Genomic DNA, 26330 nt, shown 5'->3' on the forward strand with positions numbered 1-26330 from the left:
GTGAGGCTGCTCCACGAGCCTGGGTTTGATGGCAGCCGTGATACTCAGAAGGTGAGACTGTGTACCGCATCAGGTTGCAGCATGGCAGGTTGATGTGTGGTTATCAGTGACTCTGAAGAGTAGTACCTCATGGAAAATCGAGTGACCCTGGTGAACAGTCACAGACTGGATTGTCTGATGAAGAAGGCATTTCACTCCCACACTCATTTCCCCACTTGATGTGATCTGTGTGCAGGGGGAGGCAAACAACGGAGCCCTTACTCCCTCTTCCTCCAGAGGCCCTGCGACGGAAAGCTCCCTCCTTCACAAGGTACAGTCGATGCTTCCTGCCCGCGGGACGTCGGTGTCACAGCACGGGCCGCATCCTGCTGGTGCTGGCCCCTGCAGTCACCGTTGCAATCTCCAGTCCACACTGATCACTTTGATATTAGTGCTCTGTGTAACATGTTGGGAAAGATGTTTCAAGATCCTGTAGAAATCAAAACAAAAGCCAGCCTAACGTTTCTATCATGAATTTTGCTTTCCAGTCTACAGTGACACTTGTAAAGCAGCCAAGTCTGTCAGATATTGTCAAGAGACAGGGTGGAAGAAACTGCATCGTTTCCTGGTATCCTGTGAGCAATGCAAGCTGTAGGCAACGTGGTTATTCCTTATTTGTGCTTGTGAACTCATCAAGGCCCGTGGTTTATTTCAGGATTTGCGTCTGTGTGTGTAATGGTCCTGGATCATCGCAGTGTGGGGGTGTGTTGGAGCCGAATAGGCACAACCCCTGAATTACTTGGCTCCTTGTAGGAAAATGCCCTTTGACCCCTTGTTTTCCCAGGGTCTTTCTGCCTACCCTTCAGTCTGTATTTCCTTCATCTGCATAAGGATTTGGTGTAGCTGGAGCTCTTGACCTTGACTTAACTGCAGTCTGTCTTCTGTGAAGCAGATTCGAGGAGGCTGGTGCTGCTGCTTGTCCCAGAGTTCTTTTCAGGAACAGAGCAGGACCGGCAGAGTGCACAACGCCTGTGCCACAGGTGCCTTCGGGTGCTGCTCCGCAGAGGACTTGCCCTGTGCCGCGCCCTTGCCTTCCTCTGCGAGCTGGCGCTCCTTAACCTTGTACTGCAGACTCTTCACGTTGGAAGCGTCAGAAAAAAAATCATTTTTTGCTTTATTTTCATTTCATATGCAATTGACAGAGGTGGAAACGGCGACCTTGTGTGCTCTTGTACCAGAGATCCCGGTGCTGACGTCAGAAGGCTGAAGCTCGGGTTGCGTCTCCCCTGTGGGTTTTGTGTACCCGAGTACTTAAGTTGTTAGCTGTTACCTTCCCAGGGTGTGCACTGGCAGAAAGCTGGAGTGGACACGGGAGCCCAGGCGTGCTGATGTCCCAGATGGTGTCCTTCCTGCTGTGCCTGGCGCCTGCCCTGCCTTTGAAACGCTGACACTGTCTAATTACGTGAGGTCTGAGAAAGCCCTCTGCCTTGTCGTGATGCCCTTGCTCTTGAAACACGGCGACAGTGTAAACGTAAACCAGATCTCTTCACCACCCTTGAAGCTCGCCGGCAGCTTTCTCAGCCTCGTGCCGCTGGACGGAACCCCTGCCCGTCTGTGATTGATCTCCGTCCTCTTAATGTGTAGCCTGCTGGCCTTTATTTTTTCTGGTTGATTTTTGTCCCACCTTGGGTCGCATGTCACCTTTTCAGAGAGGTCTTCCTTGAGTGTCCCGTCTGGAGCAGCCCTCATGGCCACCTTTCTGAGCAGTCCCTGGCACTCTGCCCTGTTTCAGTGTGGCTGTCTGAGGGCCAGGTCTCATTCTCTCTGTGTCACTTGAACTCTTAATCACGGTATTGAGAAGAGAGTGTGTGTTTTCTGTTATTTCCTCCCTCTCTTCTCTGTAGCTGGAGCCTAATTTCCCAGTGTTGAGATTGCTTTTCTGTCAACTCTTCTTTTTCTTTCCTTTTTCTATATTCATTTACTCCTTTGCGAGGCAGTGTTAGAGATACCGTCTGTCCTCTGGTTCACTCTCCCGATGGCCACGATGGGCCGGGCTGTGCCAGGAGCTGGAACTCCACCCAGGTCTCCCATGTGGGTGGCAGAGACCAAGCACTTGGCCCACCACCTTCCCCTCCTCTGCCAGGGACAGGAGCAGGAAGCTGGATTGGAAGTAGAGCAGCTGGGGCTCAGACCACTGCTCTGAGATGAGACGCTGGCTTTGCAGGCAGTGCCTCCACCATTGTTCTGTGATGCTGTCCAAGCTTCTCGATTCTTCGTTAGGTTCTGGGCATATTTCTTGCCCCTTTGTAGCGCTGCATCCGTTCTTGTGCCCTCTTCCCTTCCCTGTTTTGCACTGGTGCTCAGTCCTGTGCTCTCATTAGCTTACAGACGGTCTCGTACGTTGTTGCTGGGCCAGGTCTTGGGCCATCTTCCACTGCGTTAGTCCATGTCAGGGAGTTGGTTCAGAAGTGGAGCAGGTTGTATTGAACCGGCTCCCATATGGGTGGATGCTTAGGCTGCTACAGCATAGCACCACCCCCCATAATGATATTTTTCTACTGACCCTTTTGAGAAAACTCAAACGGTTTTCCTTAGTGGCTGAACCATGTGGTAGTCCACCAATTGTGGTTCTAGTTTTTTCGAATCCTTGCCAACATGTATTTTCTTCTTTGTAAGCACCTGGGGAAGTGTGAGATGACATCTCATTGTTTCAACATTTATTTTGTTATTTGAAAGGAGAGTCGCTCAGAGAAGTACAAAGAGAGAGAGGTCTTCCGTTAGCTGGTTTACTCTCCAGGTGGCTGCAACGGCTGAAACTGAGCCAATTTGAATCCGGAGACAAGAGCTTCTTTGGCGTCTCCCACATGAGTGTAGGGCCCCAAGGACTTGGGCCATTTTCTAATGCTTCCCAGTCGCGTTAGCAGGGAGCTGGATCGCACGTGGAGCAGCTGGAACTGGTGCCCATATGGAATGCTAGTGCTGCAGGCAGGACCTCAGCTGGTTGCGCCACAGTGGCGGGCCAGCTCCTGGCGGATTTGATTTGTGTTCTAGTGAGTCATGAGAATGACTGCCATGTCTTGTGCTTAGTGGCTGTTTGTATATATTTGAAGAAATGTCTCCTTGGATTTTTTGCTCATTTTTCAATTGGGTTGTTTGTCTTGTTACTGAGTTTTTGGTACTTTATTAATATATTTTGAGTATTAAGCCCTTATCACATATGTGATTTGCAAATGCTTTCTTGCATTTTGTTTTGCTGATAATATTCTTTTGTGTACAAAATTTATCGTTTCATTGAAGTGTGTTTTGGTGTTTTAGCGAAAGATTTTTACTTTTTTTTTTTATAATTTATTGATGTGAAAGGCAGAGATACAGAGAAAGAAAGAGGGGAGGAGAGAGGCCGTGATGTTGCATCTGCTTGTTCACTCCACAGATGGATGCAGCAGCCAGGGCTGGGCCATGACGAAGCCAGGAGCTTTTTGCAAGGTTCTCACACGCGATAGGGGGCCAAGCACTTGGCCCATCTTCCATTGATTTTTCCAGATGCATTAGCAGGGAGCTGTATTGAAAGTGTAGTATCCGGGACTTGAACCCATTCCCATATGGGATGATGGCAGTGGAGGTGTAAGCTTAGCCTACATCACAGTGCTGGCCCCAACATCTGTTTGTTTATTTTATTAGTGATCACATCTGCTGGTTCACAGATGTCTATAGTGTATAGAATTGTGCTGCTTTGAAACTAGGAGCCCGAAACTCAGTACACGTTTCCCAGATTCCTGGCATCACTGTTGCCTCCCAGAGTTCACAGTACCAGGAAGCCAGGGTCAGGGCTGGAGCCAGGGATTCGACTAGCTGACTCCTGTGCATTCTGACTGCATCTTAGCCATTAGTCCAGATGCCTGCCCCATGTGATCACATGTGGCGATGTGGCATGAGGTCATGGTGAGAGCTGTCCTTTTTCCCTTTTCTGTCAGTGAGAGTGATGGCTGCAGTTGTTGGGAGAGACAGTCCGCACTGTGTGGGTTGTGTTCCTCTACATCCTGCCCAGTTATGCAAGGCCCTGGCAGGTTTATCTGTTTGGTTCTGAGTTAGGATTGTAGGGAGCCACCCTGAAGTGTGTGTTCATGTCTTCCTACTGCTCTGAGGAGACTTGCTGATTGCTTGGTGTGGGAGTGGTTGTGACACAGCCTCTGCTGTGGTACGTCTCGATTTCCACTGTGTTGTTACGTGAGACTTGGAGCAGGGGGGCTGACACCAGCATACAGATGCCTGTGTTGTTTGCTGCGCTGTGGGTGATAAAGTCCCTTGTCTCTGACACAGGAGTCTTGTGTCTTCTACTAACATCTGTGAAACAGTCACAGTCTAATTTATAAGCTTCTGAGTCAGGTGAAGTCAAACCCCAGAGCTGATACCAGTGTATTGCAGTATTTGTTCACACCCACGTGTCCTTTAGTCTGCTTTGCGGCTCTCTGGCGTCTTGCAGTTTGCTGTTGCCGGCTGCTCCAGGGCCATCTTGTGGGCAGTGGGACTTTATATTCATGATTCAGCTAATCTTTTTCATTTTCTCAGTACACATACCGTTGCAATTCATATTCAGATGTTCTACTGATGGGAATGTGGAATGATTTTAGAAAGTGGATGAAGCAACAACTAAAAGGAAAAAACAGAATATTTGTGATGTCCTGTCAGCCTCCCACCCCTGCTTTCATGTATGTTTTGTTTTGTTTTGTTTTTGTTGTTGTTTGACAGGCAGAGAGGACAGTGAGAGAGAGAGAGAGACAGAAAGGTCTTCCTTCTCCGTTGGTTCACTCTCCAATGGCCTCCGCAGCCGGCACACTGCAGCCAGCGCACTGCGCTGATCCGAAGGCAGGAGCCAGGTGCTTCTCCTGGTCTCCCATGCGGGTGCAGGGCCCAAGCACTTGGGCCATCCTCCACTGCACTCCCGGGCCACAGCAGAGAGCTGGCCTGGAAGAGGGGCAACCGGGACAGAATCCGGTGCTCTGACCGGGACTAGAACCTGGTGTGCCGGCACCGCAGGCGGAGGATTAGCCTGTTGAGCCACGGTGCCAGCCTCATGTATATTTTAAGATGTGTTTTTATTTATTTGAAAGGCAGAGTTAGAAGTGGGGAGCAGTGAGGGGCGTAGAGGAAAATGACAGAAAGAGAAATCCTATGATGCCTGATTGATTTCCCAGATGGCCTTAGTGGCTGGGACTGGTCCAAGCCAAAGTCAGGAGCCGCTCTGTCTGGGTCTCTCGTGTGGGTCTCATGATGGTCCATGGGCCATCTTCTGCTGTGTTCCCAGGCACAGGAGCTTGTGCTATATATGGGATGTTGTTGGTGTTGCAGGGGGCAGCCTAACCCACTGCACCTCAATGCTGGCTCCTTGCTTTCAATAGAGCTACAGGCTTGACCAAGTTTTTCTTTTAAAGATTTATTTATTTATTTGAAAGTCAGAGTTAGAGAGGAGAGCCAGAGAGAGAAAGAGAGAGAGAGGTCTTCCATCCGCTGGTTCACTCCCCAGTTGGCTGCACCGATCCGAAGCCGGAAACCAGGATCTTCTTGTCTCCCATGTGGGTGCAGGGGTGCAAGGACTTGGGCCATTTTCTACTGCTTTCCCAGGCCATAGCAGAGAGCTGGATGGGAAATAGAGCAGCCGGCTCTCTAACCGGCGCCCATATGGCATGGCGCTTCAGGCCAGGACGTTAACCTGCTGTGTATTACAAGTCTGTCATTATTTTGTACCTCTTGGTTCTGTTTTCATACAATGATTGTAATATGTTTGTTCAAAATCCTCGTCTTTTGAAAATCAGAATGTAGTTTATTTCCTTTTGTAATAAAGGAACATATCATACTTTAGTAACTTTTATCAGAACCTTTTTTTCCCATTTGTAGTTAGATCTTCCTGACAAACCTTAAAGTGTAAAAAGTATTATATATTTATGGGGCTGGCGCTGTGGTGTAGCAGGTAAAGCCACCGCCTGCAGTGCCGGCATCCCATATGGGTGCTGGTTCAGGTCCTGGCTGCTTCACTTCCAATCCAGCTCTCTGCTATGGCCTGGGAAAGCAGTAGAAGATGGCCCAAGTCTTCAGGTCCCTGCACCCACGTGGGAGACCTGAAAGAAGCTCCTGGCTCCTGGCTTTGGATCAGCGCATCTCTGTCTGTTGCAGCCATTTGGGGAGTGAACCAGCAGATGAACCTACCTCTCTCTCTGTCTCTGACCTTCAAATAAATAAATAAATCTTTAACAAGAAAGTATTATATGTTTAAAAGGATGGAATAACAATGTCATCAAATGGCCAGTGTTATTTTTACTAGTCACTTTATTATTTGTAATCATATACAGAAATTGTTGGCTAAGTTTCAGTATTTCAGTACTTACTACTATTTTTGGAAACAGACGGATTTGTGATTATATTTTACAGCAGTGTTTATTTTAAGTGGTAGACTAACAGCTAGGAAAGCATCTGGTTCAGTTCAGTGGTACAGGTGTGTGTTGAGTGTGTATTGTGTGTGGTGTTCTGAGGCTATGTTGTTAGTCTTCTGAGTGAAATAAATGCCTAAGTAGATAATAACATAGCTATTAAGTGTTGTAGTTATATCAAGAAGCACTCACTCTGTTAGCCAGCTGCGGGAAAAGTTTACTATAGGAACTGACACTGAGCAGAACTTGCAGTGAGAGTTAACCAGGAGAGGAGTAATAGGAAGTATCATGCCTCAAAGGAAGACCCAGAGCTCAGCGATGGGTTGTGCAGAGACGTTAACAGTGATGACGAGTGTGAGCACGTGGCACAGGGGTTCGGTCGATGCTCAGAAACCCACAGACCCTGGAGTACCTGGGTTCAAGTTCCATCCTGTGTGGCTAGTGTGCACCCTGGGAAGCAGCAGTCACGGCTCAGCTAGCTGAGTCCAGTGGGTTTTCCTTGTGGCAAACCCAGGTGGAGCTCAGGGTTCCTGACCCAGCCCTGGCTGCTGAACAGACGTTGGAGGAGTGAACCGAGGGACGCAAGATCTCTAAGTGAAGCTAAATTTTATAAAAAACAAAAATTACTGGGGATTGTGTGTTATAGTCAAGAAATCTGAATTTGTTCTGTTGACTGTCCAAGACACTTGAGAAATGTGAGGGACTTTAAAAAGTTCATGGAAAATGGAATGAAAAAATAAGTATTTTGGTGCAAAAAAATTGAAATCTATGCACGATCTTTTTCATAACGTATCATGAGGTACTGTCATAGGCCTGGTAGAGTGAGGAGGGCAAAGAAAATCCAGTAAGAGTTTAGTTTTGCGTTTCTTTTTCTTTGTTTTTCGGTGTGGGGGATGACATTTAAGATCATCCTGTGTCCCCCCTCCCCCTTCACAGATTGGGCATTGTGATGTGTGATACAGACCCCATTCTCTGTGCTTCCAGTCCAGCTTCCTGCTAACCCACCTGGGAGGTAGCAGATGATGACCCAAGTACTCGGATTCCTGCCTTCCATGTGGGTGAACCCGATGGAGTTCCTGGCTCTTTGTATGGCTTGGCCTGGTTGTTGAGGGAACTGGGGGATTGGGCCAGACAGTAGATGAGCTCTTGCTCTCTGTGTCTCCCTGTCTCACTCTGCCTCTCAGATGATAATTAAATATAATTTGGAGATAGAACAAAAAATCGTGAGTATCTGAATTGAGGAAAGGGAGTGGGGATGGAAAAAAAGGATTAAATTTGATAAATACTTATAGTGTAAGTCAGCAGGACTTGGTTGTCAGGTTTCACAAAGGAGAAGACATTTTTCTTTTTTTTTTATTTTTAAACTCTGTGCATAGCAGTACCATTATCTGAGACTGGCAATTCAGGAAGAATAGTTTCAGTGGAGGAGCACTGTTCAAACTTCAGGCTGTCCAAAGGGAAGATGTGATTAGACCAGAGCAGTGGTAAGGGCCCTTGGCAACACCTTTATGGAAGTGATGGAAAGTAAAACCTTTAGAACACTGTTAGGGGTCACCAGCATAGTGCCGCTGAGTATTCCATAGTGGAAACCCAACCTTTGGGTTTTGCTTTTTTTTTTTTTTTTTTTGACAGGCAGAGTGGACAGTGAGAGAGAGACAGAGAGAAAGGTCTTCCTTTTGCCGTTGGTTCACCCTCCAATGGCCGCCGCTGCAGCCGGCGCACCGCGCTGATCCGATGGCAGGAGCCAGGAGCCAGGTGCTTTTCCTGGTCTCCCATGGGGTGCAGGGCCCAAGCACCTGGGCCATCCTCCACTGCACTCCCTGGCCATAGCAGAGAGCTGGCCTGGAAGAGGGGCAACCGGGACAGAATCCGGCGCCCCAACCGGGACTAGAACCCGGTGTGCCGGCGCCGCAAGGTGGAGGATTAGCCTATTGAGCCACGGCGCCGGCTCTGGGTTTTGCTTTTAAGTATGAGTGAAATGTGAGGGGGATAGATGCAACACGGGTAAGGACTTGGTGAAAAATCCAAATCTTGGGAAAGAGGGAGTTGCTGTTAGCTGGAGGAGACACTGGCTAAAGGGTAAAGATTTTGTTTTCTCTTTCTTGAGCACATTCCGGGTTGGAGGGAAAGAGAAGGTCAAGTATAAAGCCGTACTGGGATAACCGATGCTGCAGGCTAAGTGAAGAACTGGGATGAAGACGGATACAAGCGTTAGCTTTTGGCTAGAGAGTTTACCCCCCAGGAGAGGAGAAGGGGAGCTGAGGATAGGGCCAGGGCTTTAAACTGGAGGAGGTCTGGGCGGTAGGGGAGACGTTTCTTCACACCTGATGGAGGGGTCCTTCTTACTGTTTTTATATTCAGTGCTAGGTTTTCAATTGAAGAAATTGGAGGGATTGTTTTCTGAAGAGGGGGAGGGTATGAAAGTTTTGAAGTTTTTACATGACCAGCTTAAATACTTAAGAGCACATATACTATTACTCGATGCACAGTACTTGTAATATTTACAGGTAAGCAGTGCACATGTTTTTGTGTACCTGAGGTGATAATCAGCTCCTTTCTGTTAGTGAAAGTAACCTTCAGTGGCCAGCAGGGAGTGTAGGCGGAGTAGGGCCTGGAAGCCCAGCCGTTTGAGCTGTAACATCACTTGCTGTTTCCAGTGTTCAGTGCTAACTGAGAGGATTTGCGATCACTGGGCTAGGTAGTAACGTGGGACTGTGGAGTGAAGACCTTACCGTGGTGTGGATGTAGTTTTCCCTCAGAGTCGTGTTGGAAGCCTGTTCCCCCTGTGGTGGTTTTGGGTGGTGGTGGAATCTTGAAGAGGTGGGTCTCAGAGGGTGTTCCTTAGATAGCTGAGAGCAGGCTCTTTTTAGAGAGTGAGCCAGACGCCTGGCCCCTCCCTGATGGCCTGTTTCGGCACTTGCTCTCTTGCTGTTGCACACACTACTTCCAAGAAGCCTTCGTCATGAGCCTCTCACCAGAGCTCAGCAGCGGCCTCTGTCTGAAGTGTGTGTCATAGGGAAGCTTACGGACCTTATCTCCGGAGATTCTGGCTAGGTGGAATCTTAGGGTCTGTTTTTAACGGGTGGTTAGAAATCTTGTTTAGCAAGTCTTGAGTGGATGACTGTGCTGTAGAGGATGTGGAGACGAGTTTGAGAAGTACTGGCCTGCACTTTCTCTTGTGATAAGTTTGTAGCTTAGGTTTTGGTTCTGTTCTGAACTCTAGGTCTCTGCATCTAGATGTCCATCAGCATCTTCACCTGGGGGTTCCACATTTTTTGTGTGGAATGAAATACGTTAGTCTTGGATAGAAATGTTACTTTTTTTTAAGATTTATTTATTTTTCATTTGAAAGGCAAAGTAACAGAGAGGCAGAGGCAAAGAGAGTGAGCTAGAGAGAGAGAGATCTTCCGCTGGTTTACTCCCTAAATGGCCGCAACTTCCGGAGCTGAGCCAATCTGAAGCCAGGAGCCAAGAGCTTCCTCTGGGTCTCCCACATGGGTACAGGGGCCCAAGGACTTGGGCCATCTTCTACTGCTTTCCCAGGTCATAGCAGAGAGCTGGATGGGAAGTGGAACAGCCAGGACTCAAACTGGTGCCCATATGGGATGCTGGTACTGCAGGTGGTGCTTTACCTGCTGTGCCACAGGGCAGCCCCAGGTTTTAAAAGGTACACAAACTATTTCTTTACAGACTGGTGGATTCACGTGACTGGTGTCTCTGTAGGATGCAAGATTTGCATGCACATGTATCTATCTTCAGTGATTGCTTCTTGTGTTCCTCGATTAGACCTTGGAAACTGCCGATTGACTGAGCAGAGCAGTGGTCTCCTGGCTCCTTGGACGGTTGTGTAGAGCAGAGTTTCATGTTTGTGGAACACCTGCCCTAGATTCTCATGGTGTTTCCATCAACTTCTTTTGTGTTTACGGTGTTTGATATTTTATTACAGCCATGTGAGCCTATGTCTGTTGATAAGGCAGACACTGTTTAGAGTTAGAGACCAAGTATGAACCATGCAGATTTTATCCATTTTCTGGCACAACACCATCTTGTTGGGAGATCTCTTAGACCCTGTCTCAAGCCTAGTGTATTTTTTACCTGAAAGATTTGTGGAAAAAGTTCTGGACCTAGTCACCAAATTCCTAACCTTGGTTTTACCTGCAAAGCAATTGTTGTTTTTTTTTGAGTTGGATAGGATAACTAATAGTGGAAAACTTCCTAGTTTAAGTTATGATGCCCCTGGTTTTTTATTTCCACAATTTAAAAAATATATCTCAGGCCTGTACTTACTGATTCTTTTTTTTTTTTCTTTTAAAGATTAATTTATTTCTTTGCAAGACAGAGTGACAGAGAGATCTTCAGTTGCTGATTCACTCCCATGTGGGATTCGTGTGTGGGTGGCAAGAGCCTAAGTACTTGAGCCGACAAGTGCTGCTTTCTGGTGCGGCAGCAGGGAGCTGGATCTGATTGTGACTTGTTCATGCACTCTGTTACGGATGCCAGCATCACACACAGTAGCTTACACTACTGCCCCACAGTGCAGTAGTCTTACTGGTTTACAAAGTTTGTCTTACTGGTTACAAAGCTACTTCTCAAGAGTTATTTTTGAAGTAGAAATTGCTGTTTGAAGGTCCACTTGGCTAGGAAGGAAATCACTAGTATTCTGTGTATGATGTTTTTGACAGATAGAGTCATAGAGAGAGACAGAGAGAAAGGTCTTCCTTCCGTTGCTTTACTCCCCAAATGGCCGCTGCGGCCGGCACTGTGCTGATCCGAAGCCAGGAGCCAGATGCCTCTTCCTTGTCTCCCATGCGGATGCAGGGCCCAAGCACTTGGGCCATCCTCCACTGCCCTCCCAGGCCACAGCAGAGAGCTGGCCTGGAAGAGGAGCAGCCAGGACTAGAACCTGGTGCCCATATGGGATGCTGGCACCGCAGTCAGAGGATTAACCAAGTGAGCCATGGCGCTGGCCCCTGTTTGTGCATTTGAATTTGAGAAGGAAGGAAAAATGAGGTCTTGACCAAGAAATAAAACGTTTTCTCCCCCGCTTCCTCCTCTCTCCCTCCTCCTCTCCCCTAGTATCCCTTCCTCTTTATGGAGTTTTAAACAAGAAACATGTGTATATCCACTGACCCTGAGTGCCGAGTCACACCTACCTGATTGGACTGATACAAGGAACAGAAATTACTTGGCCATGCATATTAATGGAAGAATCTGAGCTTCAGAAATCTGCTTTTTAAAATTTTTTATTGTTTTAAAGATTTTATTTATTTATTTGAGAGGTAGAGTTACAGACGGTGAGAGGGAGAGAGAAAGGTCTTCTTTCTGTTGGTTCACTCCCCAGTTGGCTGCAATGGCCGGAGCTGTGCTGATCTGAAGCCAGGAGCCAGGTGCTTCCTCCTGGTCTCTCATGCGAATGCGGGGGTCCAAGGACTTGAGCCATCTTCTGCCGCACTTCCAGGCCACAGCAGAGAGCTGGATTGGAAGAGGAGCAGCTGGGACTAGAACCGGCGCCCATATGGGATGCTGGCACTGCAGGTGGACGATTAACCCACTGCGCTGTGGTGGCACCGCCCCCAGAAATCTGCTTTTGAAACCACCCAGGACAATGCGCGTGGGTGAAGGAACACATTTTATAGACTGCTTGTGGATAGTTCTTCCCCATCCTTCCTTCTCCGGGCGACTCTGGCTCCTGCGTGCTCCCAGCAGTGGGCCGACAAGCTTGCAATCTAGCAAAAGACACTTCAGGCTGTGTACAAGGTACTTTAACAAGACTTTGGAGGATGAAAATAAAAATAAGTTTATGAGGGGGCAAAAATATTTGGAAATCCATGCATATGGGGTGTTTTCAAAAAGTTTATAAAATGAGTATGAAAAATTCAGTGATCTTTTCATTTGAACTTTGTGTGTTTTGATTAACTCTTTGAAAATGCCTGATTTGCCTGGACTTCAAAATTTTTTCTGGCCAATTAAATTCATTTAATTTCATTTTCCAGAAACTTTTTGAGGTGTCTTTGTGATTTCTGGTAATAAAAGGCCTCAGTACAGTGTATGTTCCTTCATAATCATTCTAGTTGTATTATGATTTACATATTTTCAGAGATCCTTTTTGATTTGCCTTATGCTTCATTGTATTGAATGTGTTACGTATGTTACTAGTTCTTTTTCCCACATTGCTAGAAACTCCTGGGATTTGAAGGCTTTTGAGAGGTCCTTTTTTGTGCATGAGCATGGAGCTTTGTCCTATTTGCAGTGCAAAGTTCTTACCTGGCCTTTTCTGAAATGCTCTCACAGGGAGCAGTGAGGACACTGCTGCCACATCAGAGTCCCTGGGTTTGGTTTCTGGCTCTGGCTCCTGACTCCAGCTTCCTGTGCAGACAGAGGCTAGGAGAGTGCAGTGAAGGCTCGAGGGATTGGATCCTTGCCATTCATGGGGCTTCCTGATTGAGCTCCCAGGTGGATGCTGGCTTCAGCCCAGCCCCAGCGTTTGGGGAATGTTGTGTGTGTCGCTCTGTCTTCCTGAAGTCAATACCACTGAGTGTGCGGTGCTAAGTCTCCAGCGTCCTCCTGCCCTGCTTCGTTTCACAGCGTCAAGATGACACTGTACAACGTAAATCACATTATATGGTATGGAACTTTTAAGAAAAAAATTTGAAGATTAGGAATTTTTCTTAATGCTTATTTATTTTCCATCCATTTTGTAGGCAGGGAGATTGAGCTTCCATCCACTGGTTTTCCTCGAATTTCATCCCCTCCTACATGGATGGCAGAAGGGCCAAGCATTTGTGCCATCATGCAGTGCTTCCTAGGACGCAGTAGCAGGAACCTGGGGAGTTGGACTGGAAGTGGAGTAGCCAGGACTCAGACTGTGGGGGCAGGTGACCGTGGCAGCAGCATAAGTTGCTGTGCTACGGTGCATGCCACTATTAGTTGAATTTTTTATCTCATTGTAAGTGTTAGTGGTTACACATTTTTAAAAATAAAAATATTTTGAGTGAAAGTGATATTTTCTATCAATCAAATTTTTACTTTTAATTTTTTGGGGGAAACTAGTGATAATTTATAGGTATGTCATATTTTACATTCTAAGTACTTTACAGCAATTGTATATGTGGCCTTGTTTTTGTCTTGTACAGTTCAAGGAAAGACTCCTGTATTTTAATATATCTAGCTTAAAATTTATTTTCCTTAAGTTACCAAGTATTGTCATACATCATGTAAAGATGGAAATCTGTTCTGAGAAATGTATGGGGCCGTCTCAGGCAAGCATGGTGGTGCATGCTGAAACTAACACAGCTGTGACTCCAGTGCGTGGTAGGGACCACCGTCTCATGCAGCCTGTCCTGAAGTGTTCCTGACTGAAACGTTAGGTGACACAGGACTGTACATGGATGCACTGTTGAAACTGGGATTTTCTGTCAGATAATTTAAAGTAATCTTTGGTGGCGATCAGCGGAACAGAAAACTGCAAAGAACTGTGTCCTGAGGGTTAGGGTCATGAACAGTCCAAGGTCACCTTTGGGCATCTAATGCTAGGAAGTGTACTTCTGTCTACTAAGCTCTGTGTGACCCTTTGATGCTGAAACACTCCTTGCTGGGCCAGGTCTTCATTCTCTGAGCTGCGCCTCTTGAACTTGGCAGACAGGGAAAGGAAAAAGCAGCCCCCCCAAACAGGCTCTGCTCTGTGGGCTTCCCCCTCCTGCATATTGGTTCCAAACTTCTTTACTGTGTTTTGTGGAATATCTTGAAGAGGGCTGAGTTAAGTCTTAGGTCTCTGATGACTTTGTACAGGTTTCTCAGAACATTTTGTTCAGTTTCTCTGGGTATTTTTCAGCTGGGTTACTCAGTTCCCCACTTCTGGAATTGAACTATTTCTTGAATAAATTAGTAATGCTTGGTTGAAGTAGTGACTATTGAGGTGAGCCCTGAAGTAATCAGCTCTATGACTGCTTATTCTTACTCGGGCTGCGTCTTTGCTGTGGCTCAGATATTGGGTTCTCTTTGGCCTGGCCCAGTCCTGGCTGTTGGAATTATTTGGTGACTGAACCAGACGGTCTGCAGACTTTGAGAGCAAAATCGCCATCACTTAAGATCCAGTTACATGTGAAGGAGACTTGTTAATGGAGTTCTTTATTTACTTAATTTTTGGACAGGCAGAGTTAGAGACAGAGAGAAGGGTCTTCCTTTTTCCATTGGTTCACCCCCCAAATGGCCACTATGGCCAGCGTGCTGCGCTGATCCGAAGCCAAGAGCCAGGTGTTTCTCCTGGTCTCCCATGGGGTGCAGGGTCCAAGCACCCCGGGGTGCCAGTGCCGCAGGCGGAGGTTAGCCTAGTGAGCTGTGGCGCTGGCCAATAGAGTTCTTTTTTAATTCCTGTGTTTGAGTGTTGTTAGTGTTTATAATTTGGAAAAATGGGTTATTTTACACTTAGGATATCATTTCGGGCAGTTAATGATAGATCTCCCTAGTAGTGATACGTACATTAGGCACCAGTTACTAATGGATGCTTTTCCTCTGTGCCATGTGTGATAAAGCTGCCTATCTCTGCAGTGTGATAAGTCTGCCTATCCTGGGAAGAACATAGCCCTTCCAGTTTCTGGTTAGGTTTCAGGGTGGGAGGAGAGTTAGTGACTGGGAGCTATCAGAAAATGTAAGGTAAGCAACTTAAAAATACTGATATGTCAGGAAAAATTTTTAGCTATCTAAAGTAGTCATAATAATAGAAGTGATGACTTCTTTCAGTCAAGTAGGAACTAGAAATGAATTACATAACTTAAATGCTCATTTTTCATTAGAACAAATAAAAGTGAAGTAAACATTTTCCATTATATAAGTAGTACAGTCACATTATAGAAATAACAACGTAAAATTATTCTTCTAATGAACTTAATAATGGAAGCACTATTGATTTCTGGTAAATGAATGTTTTTAAAACTCACTGCACTCCTCATTTTACTTTGCCAAAGAATGAGAATCTAATATAGGAAAATGTTTTCTTTTGGTACAAGGTTAAGGTACAAGATTGCTTATTTTGTCCTGTTGAGATTATCTTAATTAAAAAATAGGCTGAGCCTCTGAATTTTCATTTTACCCTAAATTTATCATCAGATATGTTCCCATTGTGAAGGATAAGGATTGAAGAAAGCTAGGATTCAGTTGTTACTTAACCCTCCCTGTGTGTGTGTAGGCGCCGAGGGCCTCCTGGTATTCCTAGTGCTTGTGCCTACGTCTGTAAGTGAAGGAAGGAGATAGTTACTGCCCATCTGATTGCGTGTTGGTTGAGGAGTTTGATCATCTGTGAATTTTCCCCTCCAGAGATGGGTATTCTTGTGAATGGCCCCTGAAACCTAGTGCAGGCTGCATTCAACAGCTAGGTATTGTGCTTGAAAGATGAGAAGTTAAAAGTGTTCCGCAGGGCTCTGTGAAAGTGAATTATGGTAGAAAAGACAAGATGTGTAGAAGTCCAGGGAGAGAGAAACAGACAGACTTGATGAGGAAGATAAGAAAGACATCAGAAGAGTGTGCTGTTAGCATGCAGCCCTGAGTGGTACTCTGTGCGTGGACCCTGGGAGGTTATCTATCCGTCATGGGCAAGTGGGGTCTTCCCTCTTTGGCTGCTAACCTCTAGCAACATCTCACCATCCTAAAGACTGTATACTTCATGATGCTTAAATTCCTTCACTCAGATTCACTCCTGGGTGGATGGAGGCATTTCTTGTTACAACTCCTGTATCTTCACTGTTGAGTGAGATGATATAACGTTGGTCTGTTGTTTGTTGTTTATCTTAACCCGTAATGGCTTTGACAGCATTCATTAAGTCACAAAATGTAAATAATTAAATGTTGCAATTTCCTCTGAAAAATTGCTTTAAAACTGACTTTGCCTTAGAGGCTCTTTAAAGAATTTTTAGGTGGATTTTATTTGAAAGTTGAGAGAGAGAGAGATGCATTTAAGGCTGGATGAGTGGATCAATGAAGTCATCTCCAGGTTGCCCTCCACATGCCTGCAGTAGGTGAGCTGGGTCTGGCCGAGGTGGGAGCCAGGAACTCAGTCCAAGTCTCCCACGTGGACGGAGCAAAGACCCAACTACTTGAGCCATGAGCTGCTGCCTCTGGGAGTGTGTGTTAGGAAAAAGCTAGAATGAGGATCAGAGCTGGTGTTTGCACAAGGCACTCAGATCTGAGGCGGCAAGCATCTCAAGTGCATCTTGACTACTGTTTAGTGCTCCCTTTCCCACATGTTTTAAGCAGTTGGTACAGTTTTAAGTTATTTATCTGAAAGAAAGAAGAAGAGCTCCCATTTACTGGTGCTTTCTCAATGCCCAGCTGACACGTGGGCAGGGTCACTGCCAGGAGCTGGGAACGCCATCCAGTTCTGCGAGGTGGATTATCCTAACCCAACTGTTTGAATCCTCACCATTGCCTTCCAGGATCTAAACTAGCAAGGAGCTGGAGTTAGAAGCTGTTGCTGGTTATGGAATCCAGGTACTTCGACATGGGACTACTGAGCTAATCGCCTGTCCTTGTATTTGGTTATTTGTTATAAAATGGGTCCTTCCTCTCACTGTTGAGTGTTTGCTTGTTTGCTTTGCTTGTTTTGTTTTGTTTTTGTTTTAGATTGTGTGTTTTCCTCTGCAGCAATTTCCACAACATCCAGTGTTTGAATCAACTTAGGTTTATCATGATGTGTGTTTTAGGAAAGAAATGTGTTGCCTTCCTCACCAGATTATCTCCGTTATATAAAGTGTTTTAAAATTTGAGTCCTCTATAGGAGAAAGGTTGAAAAGGAGATAGCGTGATGAAAAGACCAAGAACTGAAACTGCATATGGCAAACTTGCTGGGTCCAAGTTGATGAGGCAAGGCAGGCTTAGAGGAAGCTGTTTGACTGAGGTCAAAGACGGCAGGCGCCCAGGTGAATTACTTGTTGAATCTGACTCTGCCTGCGGGGCTTGCTCTGAGTCTGCCAGTGGTAATCACCGTGTTCAGTTCTGTAAAAAAGAGATGGCTGCCGAGGTTACTCGCTCAAAACTCCCTTTTGGATTTCTTTTTAAGGATATTCTTTTTATGTATTTGAAAGGCCGAGTTAGAGAGAGAGAGAGAGAGATTGACCCTCCCTCTGTTGTTTTACTCTGAAAATGGCTGCATTGGCTGGGGCTGGGCCAGACTGAAGCCAGGAACCAGGGGCTTCTTCTGAGTCTCCCCATGTGGACGCAGGGCCCCAAGGACTTGGCCATCCTAGCTGCTGTCCCAGGCGCATTAGCAGGGCGTTAGACCCGAAGTGGAGCAGCCGGTGCTCAGACTGGCCCCCACAGGGGATGCTGACAGTGCGGGTAGCGACTTAACTCGCCACGCCACAGTGCCAGTCTGTCCTTTTTGGAAGTGATTCAAGTGGACAAACCGAGGGTTTAAACCCCGAAGCAGCCGGTGAGGCTGCTCCACGAGCCTGGGTTTGATGGCAGCCGTGATACTCAGAAGGTGAGACTGTGTACCGCATCAGGTTGCAGCATGGCAGGTTGATGTGTGGTTATCAGTGACTCTGAAGCGTAGTACCTCATGGAAAATCGAGTGACCCTGGTGAACAGTCACAGACTGGATTGTCTGATGAAGAAGGCATTTCACTCCCACACTCATTTCCCCACTTGATGTGATCTGTGTGCAGGGGGAGGCAAACAACGGAGCCCTTACTCCCTCTTCCTCCAGAGGCCCTGCGACGGAAAGCTCCCTCCTTCACAAGGTACAGTCGATGCTTCCTGCCCGCGGGACGTCGGTGTCACAGCACGGGCCGCATCCTGCTGGTGCTGGCCCCTGCAGTCACCGTTGCAATCTCCAGTCCACACTGATCACTTTGATATTAGTGCTCTGTGTAACATGTTGGGAAAGATGTTTCAAGATCCTGTAGAAATCAAAACAAAAGCCAGCCTAACGTTTCTATCATTGAATTTTGCTTTCCAGTCTACAGTGACACTTGTAAAGCAGCCAAGTCTGTCAGATATTGTCAAGAGACAGGGTGGAAGAAACTGCATCGTTTCCTGGTATCCTGTGAGCAATGCAAGCTGTAGGCAACGTGGTTATTCCTTATTTGTGCTTGTGAACTCATCAAGGCCCGTGGTTTATTTCAGGATTTGCGTCTGTGTGTGTAATGGTCCTGGATCATCGCAGTGTGGGGGTGTGTTGGAGCCGAATAGGCACAACCCCTGAATTACTTGGCTCCTTGTAGGAAAATGCCCTTTGACCCCTTGTTTTCCCAGGGTCTTTCTGCCTACCCTTCAGTCTGTATTTCCTTCATCTGCATAAGGATTTGGTGTAGCTGGAGCTCTTGACCTTGACTTAACTGCAGTCTGTCTTCTGTGAAGCAGATTCGAGGAGGCTGGTGCTGCTGCTTGTCCCAGAGTTCTTTTCAGGAACAGAGCAGGACCGGCAGAGTGCACAACGCCTGTGCCACAGGTGCCTTCGGGTGCTGCTCCGCAGAGGACTTGCCCTGTGCCGCGCCCTTGCCTTCCTCTGCGAGCTGGTGCTCCTTAACCTTGTACTGCAGACTCTTCACGTTGGAAGCGTCAGAAAAAAAATCATTTTTTGCTTTATTTTCATTTCATATGCAATTGACAGAGGTGGAAACGGCGACCTTGTGTGCTCTTGTACCAGAGATCCCGGTGCTGACGTCAGAAGGCTGAAGCTCGGGTTGCGTCTCCCCTGTGGGTTTTGTGTACCCGAGTACTTAAGTTGTTAGCTGTTACCTTCCCAGGGTGTGCACTGGCAGAAAGCTGGAGTGGACACGGGAGCCCAGGCGTGCTGATGTCCCAGATGGTGTCCTTCCTGCTGTGCCTGGCGCCTGCCCTGCCTTTGAAACGCTGACACTGTCTAATTACGTGAGGTCTGAGAAAGCCCTCTGCCTTGTCGTGATGCCCTTGCTCTTGAAACACGGTGACGGTGTAAACGTAAACCAGATCTCTTCACCACCCTTGAAGCTCGCCGGCAGCTTTCTCAGCCTCGTGCCGCTGGACGGAACCCCTGCCCGTCTGTGATTGATCTCCGTCCTCTTAATGTGTAGCCTGCTGGCCTTTATTTTTTCTGGTTGATTTTTGTCCCACCTTGGGTCGCATGTCACCTTTTCAGAGAGGTCTTCCTTGAGTGTCCCGTCTGGAGCAGCCCTCATGGCCACCTTTCTGAGCAGTCCCTGGCACTCTGCCCTGTTTCAGTGTGGCTGTCTGAGGGCCAGGTCTCATTCTGTCTGTGTCACTTGAACTCTTAATCACGGTATTGAGAAGAGAGTGTGTGTTTTCTGTTATTTCCTTCCTCTCTTCTCTGTAGCTGGAGCCTAATTTCCCAGTGTTGAGATTGCTTTTCTGTCAATTCTTCTTTTTTTTTTCTTTTTCTATATTCATTTACTCCTTTGCGAGGCAGTGTTAGAGATACCGTCTGTCCTCTGGTTCACTCTCCCGATGGCCACGATGGGCCGGGCTGTGCCAGGAGCTGGAACTCCACCCAGGTCTCCCATGTGGGTGGCAGAGACCAAGCACTTGGCCCACCACCTTCCCCTCCTCTGCCAGGGACAGGAGCAGGAAGCTGGATTGGAAGTAGAGCAGCTGGGGCTCAGACCACTGCTCTGAGATGAGACGCTGGCTTTGCAGGCAGTGCCTCCACCATTGTTCTGTGATGCTGTCCAAGCTTCTCGATTCTTCGTTAGGTTCTGGGCATATTTCTTGCCCCTTTGTAGCGCTGCATCTGTTCTCGTGCCCTCTGGCCCTCCCACTTTTAGCACTCTGTGCTCTCATTAGTTTACAGAGGCCCACACTTTCTGGCTCTCCATCACCTCTGTTCCAATGACTTCTTACACTCATACTGATTTCACAGTACTCTTACTTATTTTGTATAAGGTTTTATTTATTTATTTCAGAGGTAGCATGACAGTGAGAAGGTTAGATAGAAATGTCTTCCATTCTGCTCATTCACTTTGCAGTTGGCTGGAGCTGCTGGAGCTGGCCGGATTGTAAGCACTTAGCCAGCTGTTCTTCCCAGTTTCATGTGGGCCTAGACTCCCACTCACTTGGGCCTTCCTCCACTGCACTCCCAGGCCATAGCAGAGAGCTGAATTGGAATAGGATCACTCAGGACATGAACTGGTACCCCTGCAGGATAGGATGCCAGTGCCTCAGGAGGAGGCTTAAGCTGCTATGCACCTGCGCTGAACCCTTGAAAATACTGTTAACAGTACTTTCTTCCATCCATCTTTACAAAGCAAAATATTTATTTATTTGAAAGTGTGGGTTAGAGAAATAGATCTTCCATTTGCTGGTTCACTCTCCCACTGGCCGTGATGGCCAGAGTTTTTCTGATCTAAAGCCAGGAGCCAGGAGCTTCTTACATGTGTCCCATGTGTGTGCAGAGGCCTAAGTGTTTGGACTATCATCTGCTCCTTTCCCACCCGTCAGCAGGGATGTGGATCAGAAGTGGAGCAGCCAGGACTCAAATATCACCGGCATCACAGGCAGTGGCTTAACCACTGCACCACAATGCTGGCCTCTCTCCCTCCCTCCCTGCTTTCCTTTCTCCCTCCGTCTATCCCACCCTCCCTTCTTTTTTCGTCTCCTCACTCTTCCTTCCTTCTCCCCTCCTTCCTTCCTTCCCTTCTCTTTCTTTTTTTAGATTTGTTTATTTGTACGAAACGTAAGGTGACAGAAAGATTGTCTGCTGGTTGTGATTCCTCTGCCTTAGCAGCTGGGGCTGGACCAGGCTGAAATCAGGAGTCCCTAACTCTCTCCAGGTCTCCCTTTTGGGGGCAGGCTCTCAAGTACTTGAACCAGCCGCTGCTGCTTCCCAGGTGTTAGTAGGGACCTAGATCAGAAGTAGTGCGGGCACTGCAGTATGGGATAGTGGGCTCACAAAAGTGGCGGCCTCTCCTGCTGTGCCACAGAGGCCTGCCCTCTTGCATTCCTCAGTTCTGTCCTTGGCTCTCCTCACGTGCTCCTTGGGGGTTTCTTGCCTCTATGATGACTCTGCATTTATAGTCTGGCTCGTTGACAGTTTGCTTATGTTTAGTCTTATATGTTAGTGGGGTTCTGTTTTTTGTTTTTGTTTTTTTTTTTTTAGGACTTAGTTGTTTACTTATTTGAAAGAATTAGGAAAAGAGATATCTCTTATCCACTTGTTTACTCCCCGCTGGAGACGCTTTTGAAAGCCAGAATGCAGAATTCAGAATGCGGAATCCTGGGCCATACCTTTAGAGATGTGGTGGAGTTGGTGAGGGTCGCTGCCCCTGGAGTGACAGGTCTGCAGCTTGCCAGGTAATGCTGACGCATTGCTGTAATGAGTACTTCTTGAAGGGCCAATTCCAGACTTTCCACTCTGCCTCAAGCCTCTTTTCTCATTCATCGTCTTGCGTGTTGACTGCTGTAATTCCTTTACTGAGAGAAAGGCTTCGTGCTGAGAGTACTCTTAGTTTTCCTTTGAGGCCATTTTCTCTGCTTAGTCCCTTGGTCTCATTGTGTCCTGTTGGATGTTGGAGTATGTTTGGGTCCTGGTAATCTGTTGTCCTCTCTCTTCCTCAACCTCCAGATGAGCCTCTTCTCATTTACAGTTGGTTCAGTTCCCTTCTATTCCCTCTCTTGGGAAGAAAAACAGTAGCTTAACCCTTCCAGCACAAGTGTCTTCAGCCTCCACATGGGTTTTGGTTTTCAGAGTTTGCTGGAGTCCTGCTCACAGGTCATGTGGCTCTTAGGCCTCCTCCTGCCTCCACAGTTTCACATCACTTTACTGTTCATTTTAAATACTTCCTGCCTTCAGCATCAACCCCTACAGCCTCTTTGCCAAACCCCAAATTAATAAGCTGCTTGACAGCCAGGGTTGTCGTGTATTGCCATTCCTAATATGGGCACTGAGTATACTTTTGTATATTGTCTGTCTCTCTTTCACCCACATACAGACAGCCTCATATTATCACTTATGAAAGAGGATATTTAGGATAATTGATGCCTGTTTTGGCATGTTTTCTAGAGAGGTGATAGGAAAGGGAGGAAATACTGCTCTGAGCTCTTTCAAATCTGACAAATCCATCCCCCTGAGGCAACCTGCTGCAGTACTCTGTTCCGTTTGTACTGAGATGGGCTTTTACTGCCATCTGCTGTCAGACGTAAGCAACTGTACTTCAGCCTGTGGTCTTCAAGGATCTTATATGTCTGATTTTAGGCAATCTGGGTGTCATCTGTTTGTTTTCATCCCCAGAATCAAGCTACCAATAAAGTCAATCAATTCAGTGCATAAGACCGTCATTGGTGTTTTTTTTTTTAAGATTTATTTGAAAGGGTTACCGAGAGAGGTAGAGCCAGAGAGAGAGAGAGAGGTCTTCCATCCACTGATTCACTCCCCAGATGACTGCAATGGCCAGAGCTGAGCTGATGTGAAGCCAGGAGCTTCTTCCAGGTCTCCAGCTTGGGTGCAGGGACCCAAGGGCTTGGGTCATCTTCCATTGCTTTCCCACGCCATAGCAGAGAGCTGGATCAGAAATGGAGCAGCTGGGACTGGAACCAGCACCCATGTGTGTTGCCGGCGCTGCAGGCTGCAACTTTGACCTGCTGCGCCACAGTGCCAGCCCTGTTCTCTTTCCTGGAACACTGTCCTGAGCCTCCCTTGTAACCTACGCTCTTGGTTTTCTCTGGTTGCTCTCTTACTCTGTGCTGCCCATTTCTCTCTTTATGTTGTAGTTCTCACCCATGTGTTCTGTGATCCCCTCTTCATCCATACACCTGCCTATTTACGGACAAATTCACGTTGATATATTTGAAATGCAGAGGGGAGAGGGGGAGAAAGGGGGAGAGAGAGAGGGAAGGAGGAAGAGACAGAGAGGGAGAGAGAGGCCTTCCATGTGCTGGTTCACTCCCCAAATGGTCGCAGTGGCCAGAGCTGGGGGATCAGGAGTCTGGAGCTTTTTCCACGCCTCCCATGCGGGTACAGGAACCCAACCACCAGGATCATTTTCTGCTGCTTTCCCAGGCACATGAGCAGGAAGCTGAATTGGATGTGGAGCAGCTGGGACTCAAACCTGTGACCAAATGGGATGCCAAGAACAGCAGGCAGCAGCTTTATCTGCTACGCCATAGCACTGCCCCTGCACTGGCTCTTGCCTGTTCCAAGCAGACTCCTGGTGAATCTCCCTCTACCTGGTCTTGACTGCATTCACGTATCGCTGGTGCATCTGACTGACATCAGCCTGTTCGTCTAAGAGTTGTGTGGTATCAGAGGCTGGTGCATTTGGCTGACTATTGGGCTTGCAGCACTGGTCAGTTCCTGGGCTGTGTGTTTAATCCATAGCCAGTCTGGAAAAACAGTGTTGCTGGGACCCCTGTAGTTCAGCGAGTACACTGGAATACAGTGAGACTATTTAATGCTTCATTTCAGTTTTAGTGTTCTGTCCTTTACTGATTGTTTTTTTCCTTTTCTCCCCGGGAAATGTAATTGTGCCTATAGGAACAGTGTGTTTGCGGTGTTAAGCAGTTGGTGTTCAAATGGACTTTAGAACAAACACCAGATTTTATACTAGAAACTTCCAACCACTATGTTAAATTATTTTTTAAAATTTTCATTTTACTTGAAAGGTAGACAAATGGAGAGAGATCTGCCATCTACTGGTTTACTCCTTAAATGCTCACAATACTCCTGGCTGGGCCGAGCTGAAGCTAGGAGTCAGGAACTCCATTCAGGTCTTCGCATGGGTGTCTGGGACCCAAATATTTGGGCCTTCGTCTGCTGCCTTTCGGGATGTGTGTGTGCTAGCAGGTCACTATGTGTAAGCAGAGTCACTGGACCTTAACTTGGGCGTTCTGATAAGGGACGTGTGCATCGCAAGCAGCGACTTAACTGCCTCATGCACATGTTCTTGCACGTTTGAAATTGCATGCCGTTATTTTGTCTCGTAGTGTTCTAATTTCTGAAAGTCCATGATTTTAATTGTAATATGGAAGTATATTTATTAAATCATCGTCATAACTTTTTTTTTTTTTTACATTATTCATGCGAGAGAGAGGCAGAGAGACATGGACATGAGAGGGAAAGAGTGCTTCTGTCTGCTGCGTCACTCTCAGAACACACACAGCGGGAGCTCCATCCGGCTCTGCTGTGTGGGGCTGGAATCCAAGTACTTGGAGCATTGCTCCGTGGCAGGACGCTGCAGTCAGGAGCGGAGTCAGGTTCTGAACTTGGGCACCCCAGTGCGGGAGTAGGCGCTTGAACTGCCGGGGCGGATGCCCATCCTGAGTTCTCTCAGTAAAGGTTTCATGTGCTGATTTTGATTTGCTTTGATGCTTTATGAAAGAGTTTGTGACATAGAGTTCTAGTATGGATTACTTGCTGCTTTGAGTTGTTGCTTTGCTCAAAGTAGCAATGATTTATAAAAAGTTGATACTTAGAGATGGACACAAGTATATCCTAAGGATAAACATCTCATAGAGCAGCGATTTGATGAATACATACCTTGGTGGTAGCATTTGGGCTGGATAGTTAGAGTTGTGGGTGGATATGTGCACAGGGCCTGGGTGGTAGAGGATTTTAATAGCATCTTTGGCATTTTCTCTCTCCACATGACGATGGGAGAAATGGAGACATTGTCCAGTTGCCCTTGGGGAGAGAGAAGTTTTCACTGATAGGAAACCAGTAATGTATGCTTCCCTTGGGAAGGTTACAGGCGATGAAAAAGCTCCTGTGGGAACTCTTGGACATTCCTAGGTGTCTGAGAATGGTGGAGCTGGGGGGAGGTTGCTGATTGCCCTGAGAAAGTGGAGACTGTTTTTCACTTTTAGAATTTGTGTTTATTTAGAATAAAGATTTTTTTCTTGTAACCACCGGATTTTATTTTGTTCTGTGATCAAGCAGTGCCTTCTTTTTTTTTTTTTTTTTTTTTTGACAGGTGGAGTTAGACAGTGAGCGAGACATAGAGAAAGGTCTTCCTTCCGTTGGTTCACCAACGAAATGGCTGATACGGCCGGCGCACTGCGCCGATCCGAAGCCAGGAGCCAGGTACCTCCTACTGGTCTCCGATGCGGGTGCAGGACCCAAGCACTTGGGCCATCCTCCACTGCCTTCCTGGCCCACAGCAGAGAGCTAGCTGGACTGGAAGAGGAGCAACCGAGACAGAATCCAGCACCCCAACTGGGACTAGAACCCGGGGTGCCAGTGCCGCAGGCGGAGGATTAGCCTAGTGAGCTGTGGCACTGGCCAATAGAGTTGTTTTTTAATTCCTGTTTGAGTGTTGTTAGTGTTTATAATTTGGAAAAATGGGTTATTTTACACTTAGGATATCATTTCGGGCAGTTAATGATAGATCTCTCTAGTAGTGATATGTACATTAGGCACCAGTTACTAATGGTTGCTTTTCCTCTGTGCCATGTGTGACAAAGCAGTGGCTTCTGATTAATGTTTCAGAGATGTGTTTTCATATTGTTAACTGACTTCAGCAGTTACATGGTGATGCAACCCAGAGGTACCTTACGTACAACCTGGGCATGTGCCATCTGTGTCTATGGGGACCATGGTATGCTAAACTTATGTTGTTTTTTCTTCAAAGGAACATGAGAGATGGCTTTAGAAGAAAAGGTTGCTACTCTTCCCATTACGTGAGAGACCGGTCTCCTCATAAAAGGGATGCTCCTTTTCTCAGAGAATCACCTGTAGGCCGCAAGGACTCTCCTCACAGCAGATCCGGCTCCAGTGTCAGTAGCAGAAGCTACTCTCCGGAAAGAAGCAAAACATACTCTTTCCATCAGTCTCAGCATAGAAGTACGTGTTCTTAAGACTTTCCCTTTTCTTTCCCGGCCTCCACTGATGAGAGTGGACTAGCATGATTGCCTTACAGGTGTTGTAAGAAATAACCTTTTCAAATGTTTGTTTTCAAACAGTTTCCTTGGTATGTAAGAGAGAGAACTTTGTGATTGCATCCTAAGTCC

At 47.0% G+C, this 26330-nt stretch overlaps 1 protein-coding gene across 36 annotated transcripts in view; it reads left to right on the plus strand.

Moving 5' to 3' along the window:
• The window catches only part of PPHLN1 (periphilin 1), a 104939-nt gene that overhangs the window by 30371 nt on the left and 48238 nt on the right, over positions 1-26330 (plus strand). For 21 of the 36 annotated variants that reach the window (XM_070049675.1, XM_070049683.1, XM_070049679.1 and 18 more), the window contains one exon: positions 25952-26163. In XM_070049675.1, the coding sequence (XP_069905776.1) occupies positions 25952-26163 (212 nt within the window). Of the gene's footprint in view, positions 1-235; positions 311-18058; positions 18134-25951; positions 26164-26330 lie in introns of all 36 variants that reach the window. The other 15 variants (XM_051850946.2, XM_051850951.2, XM_051850942.2 and 12 more) reach the window with 4 other exon arrangements.

This window comes from Oryctolagus cuniculus, chromosome 9 (genome assembly GCF_964237555.1).
Source record: "Oryctolagus cuniculus chromosome 9, mOryCun1.1, whole genome shotgun sequence".
NCBI lineage: Eukaryota > Metazoa > Chordata > Mammalia > Lagomorpha > Leporidae > Oryctolagus > Oryctolagus cuniculus.